The sequence below is a fragment of the Notechis scutatus genome, chromosome 1 (assembly GCF_049901735.1).
Source record: "Notechis scutatus isolate UNSWTSFEM ecotype Mainland chromosome 1, rNotScu1.2, whole genome shotgun sequence".
Lineage (NCBI taxonomy): Eukaryota > Metazoa > Chordata > Lepidosauria > Squamata > Elapidae > Notechis > Notechis scutatus.
In genome coordinates, this window is record NC_142009.1 from 333,621,073 (window position 1) to 333,634,307 (window position 13,235).

General features: G+C 41.8%; 1 protein-coding gene across 3 annotated transcripts in view; it reads left to right on the forward strand.

Annotated features, from left to right (window-relative positions):
• Positions 1-13,235, forward strand: part of LOC113427683 (scaffold attachment factor B2-like) — a 54,216-nt gene that overhangs the window by 26,905 nt on the left and 14,076 nt on the right. For all 3 annotated transcript variants that reach the window (XM_087952771.1, XM_087952772.1, XM_087952773.1), the window contains 3 exons: positions 2,634-2,725; positions 5,459-5,595; positions 12,683-12,973. In XM_087952771.1, the coding sequence (XP_087808897.1) occupies positions 2,634-2,725; positions 5,459-5,595; positions 12,683-12,973 (520 nt within the window). The remainder of the gene's footprint in view (positions 1-2,633; positions 2,726-5,458; positions 5,596-12,682; positions 12,974-13,235) is intronic.

A 13,235-nucleotide genomic window follows, 5' to 3' on the forward strand; every position in this document is an offset into this window, starting at 1 on the left:
GCTCCTACACTGTCCCTAACATAAATCTTCCTGAGGTTCTCCCAGCAGTTTGCAGCATTTTCTTCTCCACGAATATGGACAAGCTGCTGATCACAGAGAGTCAGTCCTATGATGCATAAAGCCTGCTCATTCTTCAGTTTAAAGTCTTGTAACTTTTCTTTATCATCATCATTAGCAGGATCCCAGCTACTCACATCTGGTGGGTTTGCTATAATGTCCCACAAACCTTCTCTGCGTAGAAGTAAACTACATTTCATTGACCATGAAACATAGTTTGTTCCATCCAGCCTGGATATCATGGACAGTTGTGACAAATTTACTTGTGCCATTACTCTTCAGATATTTTGACTATTTTAAACTAATTAAAACAGTTTGTTTTTACAGTAATGTGCAACTCACACCAACTCTCTCTGCTATATCCTGGTTAGTTAGACTATGCTGCTGGGCCCATAACCAATGTTAGGGTTTGAGGATTAACCCCTAGAAGAGTATTGCAGCAGTAGTCAAACCAGGAAGGGCCCCAGAGTATACACACACTGAACACAAACACTGTTTGTAGTTTAAATAGTTTTTAATCCAGTTAGAGTTTAAGCATTGTCATTCAGTCCATTAAGTCATTCACAGTATTTCCATCCAGTAAGACTCACTAGTATAGTCCAAGTTAAGAGTCCTTGCAATATCTTTATCAGCCGATAAAGATATCTTCTCCTCCTCCGGTTTCACTCTCCAGAGAAACAAACGCTGGATATTCAGCAAACAGTAGCAAACAATAACAGTTCAGTCACAGGCACTCACAGTCAGTAATCACAGTTAGTCACAGTAAGACACAGTTAGTCGCAGCAGCACACAGTTACTCGCAGCAGCACACAGTTACAGCTACAGCCAGTAAGCTTTCCAGCTTCTAATGCTTCCTTATATTGTAACTTCTAACCGCACCCTTAATCGGCTAATTGCCTGCTGCATTGTGCTTAAAGTGATAAGCACTTAAACCATGATATCTAAGTTTTATATATTTATTCACCCAAACCATATTTGGTATCAATGTTATACCTAACAGTCATAGCTCAATCTGTCACATAAAATTTGCTTGCAAGCAAACTCATAAAATTAACTCACAACACACCATGCATGTAAATATTGATTTTTTTTATAAAAAAGAGCAACTTTTACCCAAAATCAGGCAAAGCGGGCAGATTGACTTGCTCACAGAATCATTCAGTGATCTATCTATCTGCCATCGGCTAGCTCAGTCTCTCAAATTTTCTTGCCATGAGTCTGCACTGAATTTGCTTGCAAGCAAACCTTCAGTCCTAAGGGAGGTTCAGCTGTACTGAGCCGAAGATCTAAAGACTAGCTAGAAAGCAAGAAATCCAACCATTTCCTGCTTCCTAGCTAATCTAAATCTCCCAGCATAGCAGAACAGTCGATGGTCGGAAAAAGGAAAAATAGCAATTTAGCAGGCAAGTTTACCGGGTAAGGAGTGAGTGAGCGGGGAGGGTTCCCGCGGGCCATGTAGGTGGTACAGCCTTGTGTTTCTGCGCAGCCTGAATTAATTGCTTTGGGAGGGGTCCTCTGGGGGTGAGATGGGCTATGGCCCACCGGTTGGTGACCGCTGTCCTAGTGGACAACCATTTAAATATGAGCCAACTGTGCTGCAGCTGCCAAAAAAGCCAACACAGTTCTAGGCTGCATTAAAAGAGGGATAGAATCAAGATCATGTTGGTAACGCCACACTTGGAATTCTGCATCCAGTTTGATCGCCATGATGTAAAAAAGATGTTGAGATTCTAGAAAGAGTACAGAGAAGAGCAATAAAGATGATTAGGGGACTGGAAGCTAAAACATATAAAGAACGGTCGCAGGAATTGGGTATGTCTAGTTCAGAGGTCCGCAAACTTGGCAACTTTAAGACTTGTGGACTTCAACTCCCAGAATTCTCCAGCCAGCTATTTTGGCTGGAGAATTCTGGGAGTTAAAGTCCACAAGTCTTAAAAGTTGCCAAGTTTGGAGACCTCTGGTCTAGTTTAATGAAAAGGTGTGTCATGATAGCAGAACCAGTTGTGACATGAGAACAGTCTTCCAGTATTTGAGGGGCTGCCACAAAGAAAAGGGAGTCAAGCTATTCTCCCAAAAAGCCCCCGAGGACAGGACAAGAAGCAATGGATAGAAACCAATCAAGGAGAGAAGCAACCTAGACTAAGGAGAAATTTCCTGACAGTTAGAACAATTAATCAGTGGAACGGCTTGACTTCAGAAGTTGTGTACACTCCCAACACTGGAGGTTTTTAAGAAGAGATTGGACAGCCATTTGTCTGAAATGGTATAGGGTTTCCTGCCTAAGCAGGGGGTTGGACTAGAAGACCTCCAAGTTCCTTTCCAACTCTGCTATTCTAATGTGTTCTTTCGCATTTGAAATCTTTTATCTGCCCAATGGACACTTCTGGAGAACAAAGCGTCTCCTTGGGTAGTATTTCGCAAGCTCGGCAACTTCAAAATACCTGGCCTTCAGTTCCCAGAATTCCCCAGGCAGGGAAGTCCACAAATGTGTGAATTCTGGAAGCTGAAATGGTCACATTGTCATCTGAAAAGCCGACAAAAACACTGGCCTATGGTGTCATTTTGTGTCATTCTAGGAAGCCGAGGAATTGAGCGCACAGTTGTTATGGATAAATCTAAAGGGGAGCCAGTGGTTAGCGTGAAAACTGCATCCACCTCCAAAGAGAGAGTAAGTCTTTGGTTTTACTTCTGGTCTGAGAAACAAGGCGAGATGTGAAGGGTGAAGACTGCGTCCATTATTTCAGCCTTCCTAGCTGATGAAAGTTGGGTCCAGAGATTAACTTTTCAAGCCTCGTTTATTATAATTCTGCTTTTTAAGTTGGAGCAGGGAAATAGATTTCCACCAAAACTGGTGGAATGATAATATATTTATTTACTTATTAAATTTGTATGTCACCTGTCTGTCTCTACCAAGTGACTCTGGATGACTTACAGTGTCGTAATTAAGATAAACCTCCCACCTGCATCTCCCTCCCTTTTTTGCCATCTTGTTTAATTTTAAATGTCAACGTTGGCATTAATATTATTATAATGTTTTAGCATGCTTATTGATTGTAAGCTGCCTTGAGTCAACCTTAGGCAAGATGGGCGGCATATAAGTTTAGTAAGTAAGTAAGTAAATAGATAGATAGAATAAAACAATTATAAAGATTAAAATGTCAGACATTAAAAGCTAATATATGTTTTTGAATTGGGAGCCACCCAGAGTCATTTGCTGAGATAGGCAGCTATAGGAATCAGATAGATAGGTAGATGGATGAATAGATGGATGGGTGGATGGATGGATGGAGAGGCAGGCAGGCAGATGATGGATGGATGGATGGATGGACGGACGGACGGATGGACAGATAAATACATGGTCCTTGTACTCTCTGAGCTTGGTTGTTTTCTTGTAGACGTTTCATTACCCAAACTAGGTAACTTCATCAATGTTAAAAGGGAGCATGGGATTTGCTCTTTTCAGGCACCGATGGTGTTGCCTAGTTGGATCATTATCTAGTTTGGGTCATGAAATGTCTGCAAGAAAACAAGCAAGCTCAGAGAGCACCAAGGAACCTGCAAGCCAACCCTGAGCTACAAATATTCAGCTTTAATAGATAGACAGACAGACAGACAGACAGACAGACAGAGACATTACCATTAATATTAAAATGGATAAAAAGAACTAGTGCATAGATGCATTGGAGGTGAGATATTGCACTAGGCTACTAACCACCTTCAAAATGTCCCCATAAGGGCCCCAGGCTAGTTGTCAAAAAGGTTTTAAGGCTCTTTCAGATGGTCGGGTGTGTGTGTGTGAATCTCATGTCGTGGGGGGGGGGGGGGCACAATATTCCAGAGCAGTGGTTCCCAACCTTTTTTTCGCCCCGCACCCCTAAAGAAATTTCACTCGAACCTCGCACCCCCTGGAATAAAATTTCACTTGAACCTCGCACCCCCTGGAATAAAAATGCCAACATATAGCCAATATCCTATTATTTACCTGGACTTTTCTCGCACCCCCTGGAATATCGTCTCACACCCCCAGGGGGTGCGAGCAACCCAGGTTGGGAACCCCTGTTCCAGAGGGTGGGAGCCATAGCAGAAAAGGCCCTTTGCCTGGACTCTACCAGCTGCAATTCCTTGGTGGATGGGATCCAGACCATACCCCTTCTGCCAGAGAGGTGGGACAGGCCATAATTCCAGGACTGGTGTTCTTGGCTTCAGATTACAGGAGCCCACCAAAATGTGAAGGTCACCCCATCTAAAGCGGGCTTCTCATTTTGAGCAGGAAGGCCAGCAGAAGGCCAGGGAGCACTCATGAACCCTGTGTTTTCTGCCTTCATGAATTATGGGAGTACCAAACATGGACTTTTTACCCCCATAGAATTGGGGCAGTTGGTTGCTCTTCTGTAAATGTAGAAAGGGAATGAGTGTCAGGCCTCAAACAAAGAATGGCACGTGGTAATTCTTCTTTATTGTTAATTCTTTATTGTTCCACACCAATGGGCAAGATCTTGACAGACTGAAGACTCTACTCTGCATCTACAAAGAAGGGTGTCCAAGCTTTAAGATTTGTGGACTCCAACTTCCAGAATTCCCTAGCTAGTCTACAAGTCTTAAAGTTGCCAAGGTTGGCCCCCCACTGATCTACAATATACGCTGAGAACTACTAGGGAGAGGCTGTCTTTACTCTCTTTCTCTCACACATAACATCTGGATGGAGTTGCGTCTTTCTCCTCTGGGACACCCTCCCTCCCACTTGGGGATCCAACTCCTCACTGCCTCCCATCACTCTTGAACTTGCAGTGCTTGGTAGTTGAAGACCCCAAGAGTAAAAATGCATACACTACACGGCTACTCCTTAAAGCTTTCATAAGACCACACCTAGAATACTGCATCCAGTTTGGGTCACCACAATATAAAAAAGATGTTGAGATTCTAGAAAAAGTGCAGAGAAGAGCAACCAGGATGATTAGGGGACTGGAGGATAAAACATGAACGGTTACAGGAACTGGGCCTGGCTAGTCTAGAGAAGAGAAGGACCAGGGGAGACAGGATAGCAGTCTTCCAATATTTGAGGGGCTGCCACAGAGAGGAGGAAGGGGGTCAAGCTATTTTCCAAAGCACCCGAAGGCCAGACAAGGAATTAATGGATGGAAACCAAACAAGGAGAGATTTAACCTGGAAACAAGGAGAAACTTTCTGACAGTGAGAACAATCAACCCATGGAACAGAAGTTGCCTTCGGAAGTTGTGGGAGCTTCATCACTGGAACCTTTCAAGAAGAGACTGAACTGCCATTTGTCAGAAATGGTTTAGGGTCTCCTGCTTGGGCGGGGAGTTGGACTAGATGACCTACAAGATCCCTTCCAACTCTGTTAATCTGTTACTCTTGCCACCTTCTTTCTGCTTTGCTTCAGAGCACCAAAAGTCATGACCGCAAGTCGGAGAGCAAAGAGAAACAAGACATCCTGTCTTTTGATAAAATCAAGGAGCAGCGTGAGCGGGAACGCCAGAGGCAACGCGAGCGAGAGGTCCGAGAGACGGAACGGAGGAGGTGAGTTGACCTTGGCTCCTTCGCCATGTTCCAAATCCACGCTCTTCTTTGGAGAGAACACTCTTCTTTCCCAACTCACAAATCTTTTGACATCAGCCTAATTTCATATCTCGGTATGCCAAACGGTTGCCATTACATAGAGTCCTTGACCTACAGCTGTTCGTTTAGTAACTGTTCCAAGTTAAACGTTGCTGAAAAAAAGTGACTTATGACCAGCTTTCACACTTAGGGCTGTTGCAGCAGCCCCGTAGTCATGTGATCAAAATCCAGACGCTTGGCAAGTGACTCATATTTATGACGGTTGCAGTATACTTGTGGACTTCTGCTCCCAGAATTCTCCAGCCAGCATAGCTGGTTGGGGAATTCTAGGAGTTGAAATCCACAAAAGTTGCCAGGGTTGGGCACCCCAGCGAACAAACAACCTGTTTGAAACCAGTCATCGGCCTGGCGAGCTGTCAGTTGGGCTGTCAGTGATCCCTTCTTTTGATCCCTTCTTTTGATCCCTTCTTTTGATCCCTTTGATCTTCTCTCAGAGTCCTTGATCAACAGTATGTTGAGGTCACCGTTCCTGGCTCACTTCAAAAGTGGACGAAAGACCTGCCTTGTGTTAGCTGTGTAGCGCTGGACCGGATTTTTTTTCTTTAAAAAAAATTGTCAGAGTTTTTGCAGCGTGACTACTATTGTGAGAATCCACAGAACACAAGGCTTTGTCTTTTAACAGTGGTTTATATACAAGACTGCTATATACATATATACACGTGTTAGGCACATACCAGGCAAGCAATCAATCTTCAACTCTACACAGAGAACTACAATGGAGACAGAACATGAGGAGAGAGAGAGAACGAGAGAGACCCCCTCACATGGCCTCCTTTATATAGACAGCTTCTTAAAGTGGCAATAACCTTGCTGACCCAGCCTCAGTCTTAAAGCGGCAAAACTCTGCTGACTCATCCTCTTTGCATGGCATTTATAGCAGCCGGTCAGCTATTAAATCTTCATTACCTTAACAACATTTTATTAGATCATAGAGCAAAATACAAAAATACAAAAGCCAGTAGGAGGACGCAGTGGGGAGGAGAAGGGGAAAGAAAAGTTGAGGAGGGGAGGGAGAAAAGACAAAATAAAGGCTTTGACTTCCGACTCCATCTGTTGCAGTAGAATAACGCATTACCATCGAACCGCAACATTGTACTTTTCCACAATAATATAAACTAGCCACTTCTCTAACAACAAATCAATCTAATCAGTGAAACCCAAAATCAAAAGTTTCATTCCCCTCCCCACCTCAAGCACAAAGTCCAGAAGCAGTTTCCAAGTAAAAACAACAGTAATTTTTCTTTCTTTGATCAAAACGGTCGATTTAGCCGTCTCTGCTAACTCCACCGGCTTCTGTAGCCATTTGTCCATGGTGGGAATCGAAATGTCCTTCCATTTTTGTTCGCTTTTTTATGATGGTCTTGCTACCATCAACATATATAAGATCAAAGTTCCCAATCCCCACCCGCCCCCCAATCTTTTTTCCATTAAACCCAAAAGAAAAGTTTCTGGTTTCATCTTTATCTTCGTTTTAACCATTTTCTGTATTCAAATATGAATCTTACTCCAAAATTTCTTTGCTTTATCACACGTCCAATGATAAAAAGGCCCTTTCTCTACTTGTACATTTCCAACATTCATTTAAAATAGCTTTATACTTTCTAGATAACTTATCCGGTGTTAAGCACCAGTGATACACCATCATATAAATTTTTTTCTTTTAAATTACAGTTTAGTGTGAATTTTAAACCTTTCATCCACGTATTTTCCCATTGTTCAAGCATCACATTATATCCAAAGTTTGTTGCCCACGGAAAGCGCTGGACCAGTTTTTCAAAACCCTCTTTGTTTTTCACGCATCCTTGTCGTAGCTCAGCGGGCTCCAGTCCGACCGACGATGCCCCAGCTGAGCTGAGCTCTTTGCCCCCTTCTTTGAGACCCTTCTGCCCCCGTGCCACAGCCGGAGTGGATGATCCTGGCATGAATCTGCAGTCTGCTGACATGATCTATTATGCAGCTGTCACTTTCCTCCCCGGCTCTGCTCTCTGTTTGGGTGTAATTCAATTGAGGAGTGAAATCTTCCATGTTTCTCCATTGCTGCCTCCTTGTTCCAAGCAGATATTTTTTATTATGTAGGAGTGCGGCGCGTTTTCCCACTGAATGGATTGTACGTCAACGGGCTGGTGGAGCTCTTTCTCTTGATTAAATGTTGTCACATTTTTTTTTTCCTGCGTGTGACACGTAATTATTAATTTTGGAAGAAGCCTTTCCCACTCTTTCCTGCTCTGTCTCACTCCATGACCTGCATATTCTCTTCCGAATTTGCAACCGTCCATTCATTTAACACACTCGCTTCGCTTCCACATTCTCTTCTTTCGTTTCTCCTAGTCAGGCAGGTGGGTTCAGCCTGCTGGATTTTTTTTTTTTTTTAAAAAAATTCATTTTATTTATTTATATCACACTTTTATATTTACAAATATCTCAAGGTGGCGAACCTATCCTACACACCTTCCTTCTCCTATTTTCCCCACAGCAACAACCCTGTGAGGTGGGTTGGACTGAGAGCGACTGACCCAAAGTTACCCAGCCAGCTTTCAGATCTAAAGCAGATCTAAGTCAGCTATCTAGCTGTCATGTCTAAAGCAGGACTTGAACTCACAATCTCCTGCTTTGATCCCGGGATGCTGCAACGTTCATAAATATGAACCGGTTGCCAAACATCTGAATTTTGATCAAGTGAACGTAGGGATGTTACAACGGTCATGAAAAATGGTCGTGTCACATTTCACCTTTGTAACTTCAAACTGTTATAAGTCATGGACTGCCAGTATTAACATTTAAGTATAAAAATGTCCTCTATCCTTGGTATGTTTCACTGAGTGCACAGAGAGTGACCACTGAGCTGAGATTGTGGCAAGAAAAGTCTTAAAAGCAGATCTGTTTTTCCTAGGATGACTGCAATGGTATGTCTGAAGCATTTGCCCTAAGAATACAAAATAAAAATAAAATTTTAATCCAGCAGGATAAACCAGTAAAAGTAAACGTAAAGTCAATATAATTTCTTATATGAGCAAAGCTAATTAAAATTAATGCTTTAAAAGTTACTGAAGCCGGCTACAATTTAGATTCACGTTTCTTTTCTCCTCCTTTCCTGTTAAAGGGAAACTTTTTTCCTTCCTAATAAAGTCCTAGATTACAATGGAGCAATGAGAAAAAGCAATACCAGCCATGCCATTAAACAAAATTAAATCTAAATGGCCGCAACATAAATGCTTCTTAACATTATATCTAGCTAATTGCTTTTTAGTAAGACCTAGAATTTCTCCATGATACGAGGCAAGAGCGATAAACAAATCAATTTCATACTTTTAATTGGGGGAAAAAGGCAATGTTTCTTATCTGTACTTGTCTTCATTCCCAAGGCCTTTTTAAAATGTATATATAAACATTTTGAATACAGTGTATGCCATTTTACAAAAGAAAAGAGGGGGAAACAACTGAATGGAAATAGTAACACATATGCTAATAACAATAGTAGTGGTACAACAGAATGATTTTAATCAAATTTATAATTATGTTAGCTTATTTATAATCCTAATGATTATATTAGCATACTTATAGTTATAAACAATGTTTATGTTTAACTTATACATAGCAATACTCTTCCTTCATCTAATTTCTACCTCTTGTCTCTTAACTACTCATAAAATCTATTCCATGTCTCTGTCTCCTTTATCTTTTACTTTCAATGTCAATGTATCCATCTCTGCACAGTCCAATTATATTTTCATCTGATGGGGTGTTCTCATTTTTCCAAATTTGTGCAAATACAATTCTTGCTGCTGTCAATACATGTAAGATTAAGTATATAGTCCCTTTATCATAGCTTTCTGGTATTATTCCTAACAAAAATATTTCTGGTTTCAAATCTATATGCTGCTTAATCATCTTTTCCAACCACGTGTGTGTTTTCGTCCAATATTTTCTTGCTTTCATACACATCTACCACATATGATAATAAGTACCTGGGATCTGGTTACATGTCCAACATTTGGCGGACATGTTGTTGAACATTTTTGCTAGTCTTGCTGGTGGCAAGCGCCATCCGTAAAACATTTTATAGAGATTTTCCTGGTTTTAGATTCAGAGCAACATCTCATGACATAGAAGGCCTCTGTTGTCCTCCAGAATGGTTTGTCAATACCTCACATTCTAGCCATGGCTAGAAAATAACCTTGGATTTAGCTCGTGTCACTTTAGAGCAGAACTTAAGACTTGGGGTCTTCAACTCCCAGAATTCCTCCGCCAGCCATTCTGGCTGGGGGATTCTGGGAGTTGAAGTCCTCAAGTCTTTAAAGTGGCCAAATTTGGAGACCTTTTCTTCAGAGCAAGAGTTTCTAGTCCATTAAATTTGGGATTTCACAAGCTCTGCTCTTGAGCGCCTGGTTCTTCTTTGGAGCTACCTTAATGCATGAGTTTTGCTCAGCTCGACTCAAACTGGTCAACTCAATTCAGATCTTAATAGATCCTATTCTCATCCCATGCTTGTTTTTCAGCAGCCAAAATGTGCTGAATTAATTGAACTATTTCGAAACATTTTGTCTAAGCTCTATAGTTAATCCTCGACTTACAACCACAATTGGGACCGGAACTTTGGTCGCTAAGCGATATGGTTGTTTAGTGAACCAACCTGATTTTATAATTTTTTTTTGCCACGGTCGTTAAGTGAACCACTGCAGTTAAGCAAATCTGCAGTGGCCGTTATGCGAATCCAGCTTACCCCATGGTCTTTACTTGTTGGAAGCCCCCTGGGGAAGTTGCAAATGGTGATCACATGAGCTCAGGATGCTGCAACCATTGTAGATACATGCTGGTTGCCAAGCACCTGAATTTTGATCTTGTGAACATGGCAACGCTGTGACGGTTGTAAGTGGGAGGATGATCATAAGTCACTTATTTTCCAGCATTGCTTTAACTTCAAGTAGTTGCAAGTCACAGACTAGTCCTGTTCTGTTCTTGGACTATGGTCCTTAGCATGACACTCAAGGCCAAGTGAGAAAATGTGAATACAGGTAGTCCTTAAATTACAACCAAAACTGGGCCCAAAGTTTCCGTTGCTAAGTGAGACACTTTAAGCAAATTTTGCCCCATTTTACAACCTTTCTTGCCATGATTGTTAAGCGAATCGCTGCAGTTGTTGAGAAGTGAACCTGGCTTCCCCGCTGACTTGGCTTGTTCAGGAGGTAGCAAAAGGGGATCCCATGATCTTAGGACCCTGCAACTGTCATAAATGTGAGTCAGTTGCCCAGCGTCCCAATTTTGATTACGTGACCATGGGGATGCTGCAACAATCATCAGTGTGAAATCCAGCCCTTGCTTATCTTTTTTTTTTTTTTTTTTTTTTTTTTTTTTTTTTTTTTTTTTTTTTTTTTTTTTTTTTTTTTTTTTTTTTTTTTTTTTTTTTTTTTTTTTTTTTTTTTTTTTTTTTTTTTTTTTTTTTTTTTTTTTTTTTTTTTTTTTTTTTTTTTTAATAAAAATTTTTTTTATTTTTTTTTTTTTTTTTTTTTTTTTTTTTTTTTTTTTTTTTTTTTTTTTTTTATTTTTTTTTTTTTTTTTTTTATTTTAATAAAAAAAAAAAAAAAAAAAAAAAAAAAAAAAAAAAAAAAAAAAAAAAAAAAATATATAATAATTTTTTATTGGGAGGAAAAATTTTTTTTTTTTTTTTTTTTTTTTTTTTTTTTTTTTTTTGGGTGGTTTTTTTTTTATTTTTTTTTTTTTTTTTTTTTTTTTTTTTTTTTTTAGTTTTGGTGGGGGGAAAAAATTTTTTTTTTTTTTTTTTTTTTTTTTTTTTTTTTTTTGGTTTTTTTTTTGGGGTTTGGTTTTTTTTTGGGGGTTTCCTACGCCGGGGGGGGGGGGGGGGGGGGGGGGGGGGGGGGGGGGGGGGGGGGGGGGGGGGGCCGCCCCTCCTTTCTTTTTTTTTTTTTTTCTTTTTTTTTTTTTGGGGTTTTTGGGGGCCGGGGGGGGGGGGGGGGGCCCCCGAACCAACAGGGGGGGGGGGGGGGGGGGGGCCCCCTTCCAACCCTTCTTTCTCCAGGGGGCCAAAAACTCCCCTTTTTTTTTTTTAATGGGAAACCGAGTGGAGCAAGTAGCCAGTTTTAAGTTTCTAAGTGTTACCATAAAAGAGGACCTGACCTGGGTGCTAACATTGCAGCCCTGGTCAAAAGGGCCCAGCAGAGATTATTTTACTTGAGACTTCTCAGGAAACAAACAACTGAATGGAAAACTGCTGGTGACTTTCTACTGCTGCACCATAGAGAGCATCTTAACTTACTGCACCTCTGTATGGTTTGCCAATTGCACAGGGGCAGATAGGAAAGCACTCCAGAGGGTTAAGGTCATTGCCCAGAGGATCATGGGTTGCCTTCTCCCCTCTTTGGAAGAGCTTTGTAGCTCCTGCTGCCTTAAGAAAGTTCAAAACATTCTCAAAGATCCATCTCATCCTGGGCACCCCCCCCTTTTTTTTTTGAACTATGACCATCTGGCAGATGGTACAGGATAATAAAAACAAGGACCAATAGGCTGAAAAACAGCTTCCATCCCAGGTCAGTAACTCCACTGAATTCTACTGTATAGTGCAATATTAATGCAATATCAGGGGATTTCAATTCAATGTGTGGAGGGTGAAGGATGTGTGTTTGTGTTTATTTCCATGCTCATAATGTTCACTGAATATGGTGTTTGATTTCATTTATAAGGTGCAATGACAATAAACTAAACTAAACTAAAAATGATCATAAAGCCACTTTTTTTCAGTGCCATTGTAACTTTTAATGGTTACTAAGCAAACCGTTGTAAGTTGAGGACTACCTGTATTCTGCACCTGTATACACCAACTGCAGAAGGGATGGTATCTTCCAGAGAGGAGGGACCAGTTCCCATTGTTCCCCACCCAGATATCCTGAAAGCCAACCATTTAGAAAATGCTAACCCTCAGCCTTGCCGTCTTCCCCATGCAAACCGCCTCTCCCTTTCCGTTTGGGATCCCAAGGGAACGGGAGCGGAAGGAGCGGGACCAGCACTCGCAGGAGAACCACGAGTCGGACGAAAGGCAGCGGCTCCAAAAGGAGCGGGACCGGCTGCACTTTCAGAGGCAACGGCTGGAGCGGGAGCGGATGGAGCGGGAACGGCTGGAGCGGGAGCGGATGCGCATCGAGCAGGAGCGGCGGAGGGAGCAGGACCGCATCCACTGGGAGCGGGAGGAGTTACGGCGGCAGCAGGAGCAGCTGCGCTACGAGCAGGACCGCCGTTCGGCCTTGCGGAGACCTTACCACGACGGAAGGTGAGAGAGAGAGAGAGTCCGCTTGTAAGGTCGGAGCGCCAACATGGTGCCCGGCTGGGCTTTCCATTTGAGTCAACGTCAGAGCTTCTGTACCTGCCTGGTGTATTTCTGTAAGCTTTCTGCCTTGTGGACGTATTGTTCCCTGCTCTTTCTGGTCAAATCCTGCATCTGTTGGCCTGAACCTTATTAAACTAGTCCATTAACAGAGGGGTAGAATCAAGAACAGTTGAAGGGTTTAGTACTGCTTTATAATGCCTTGGTA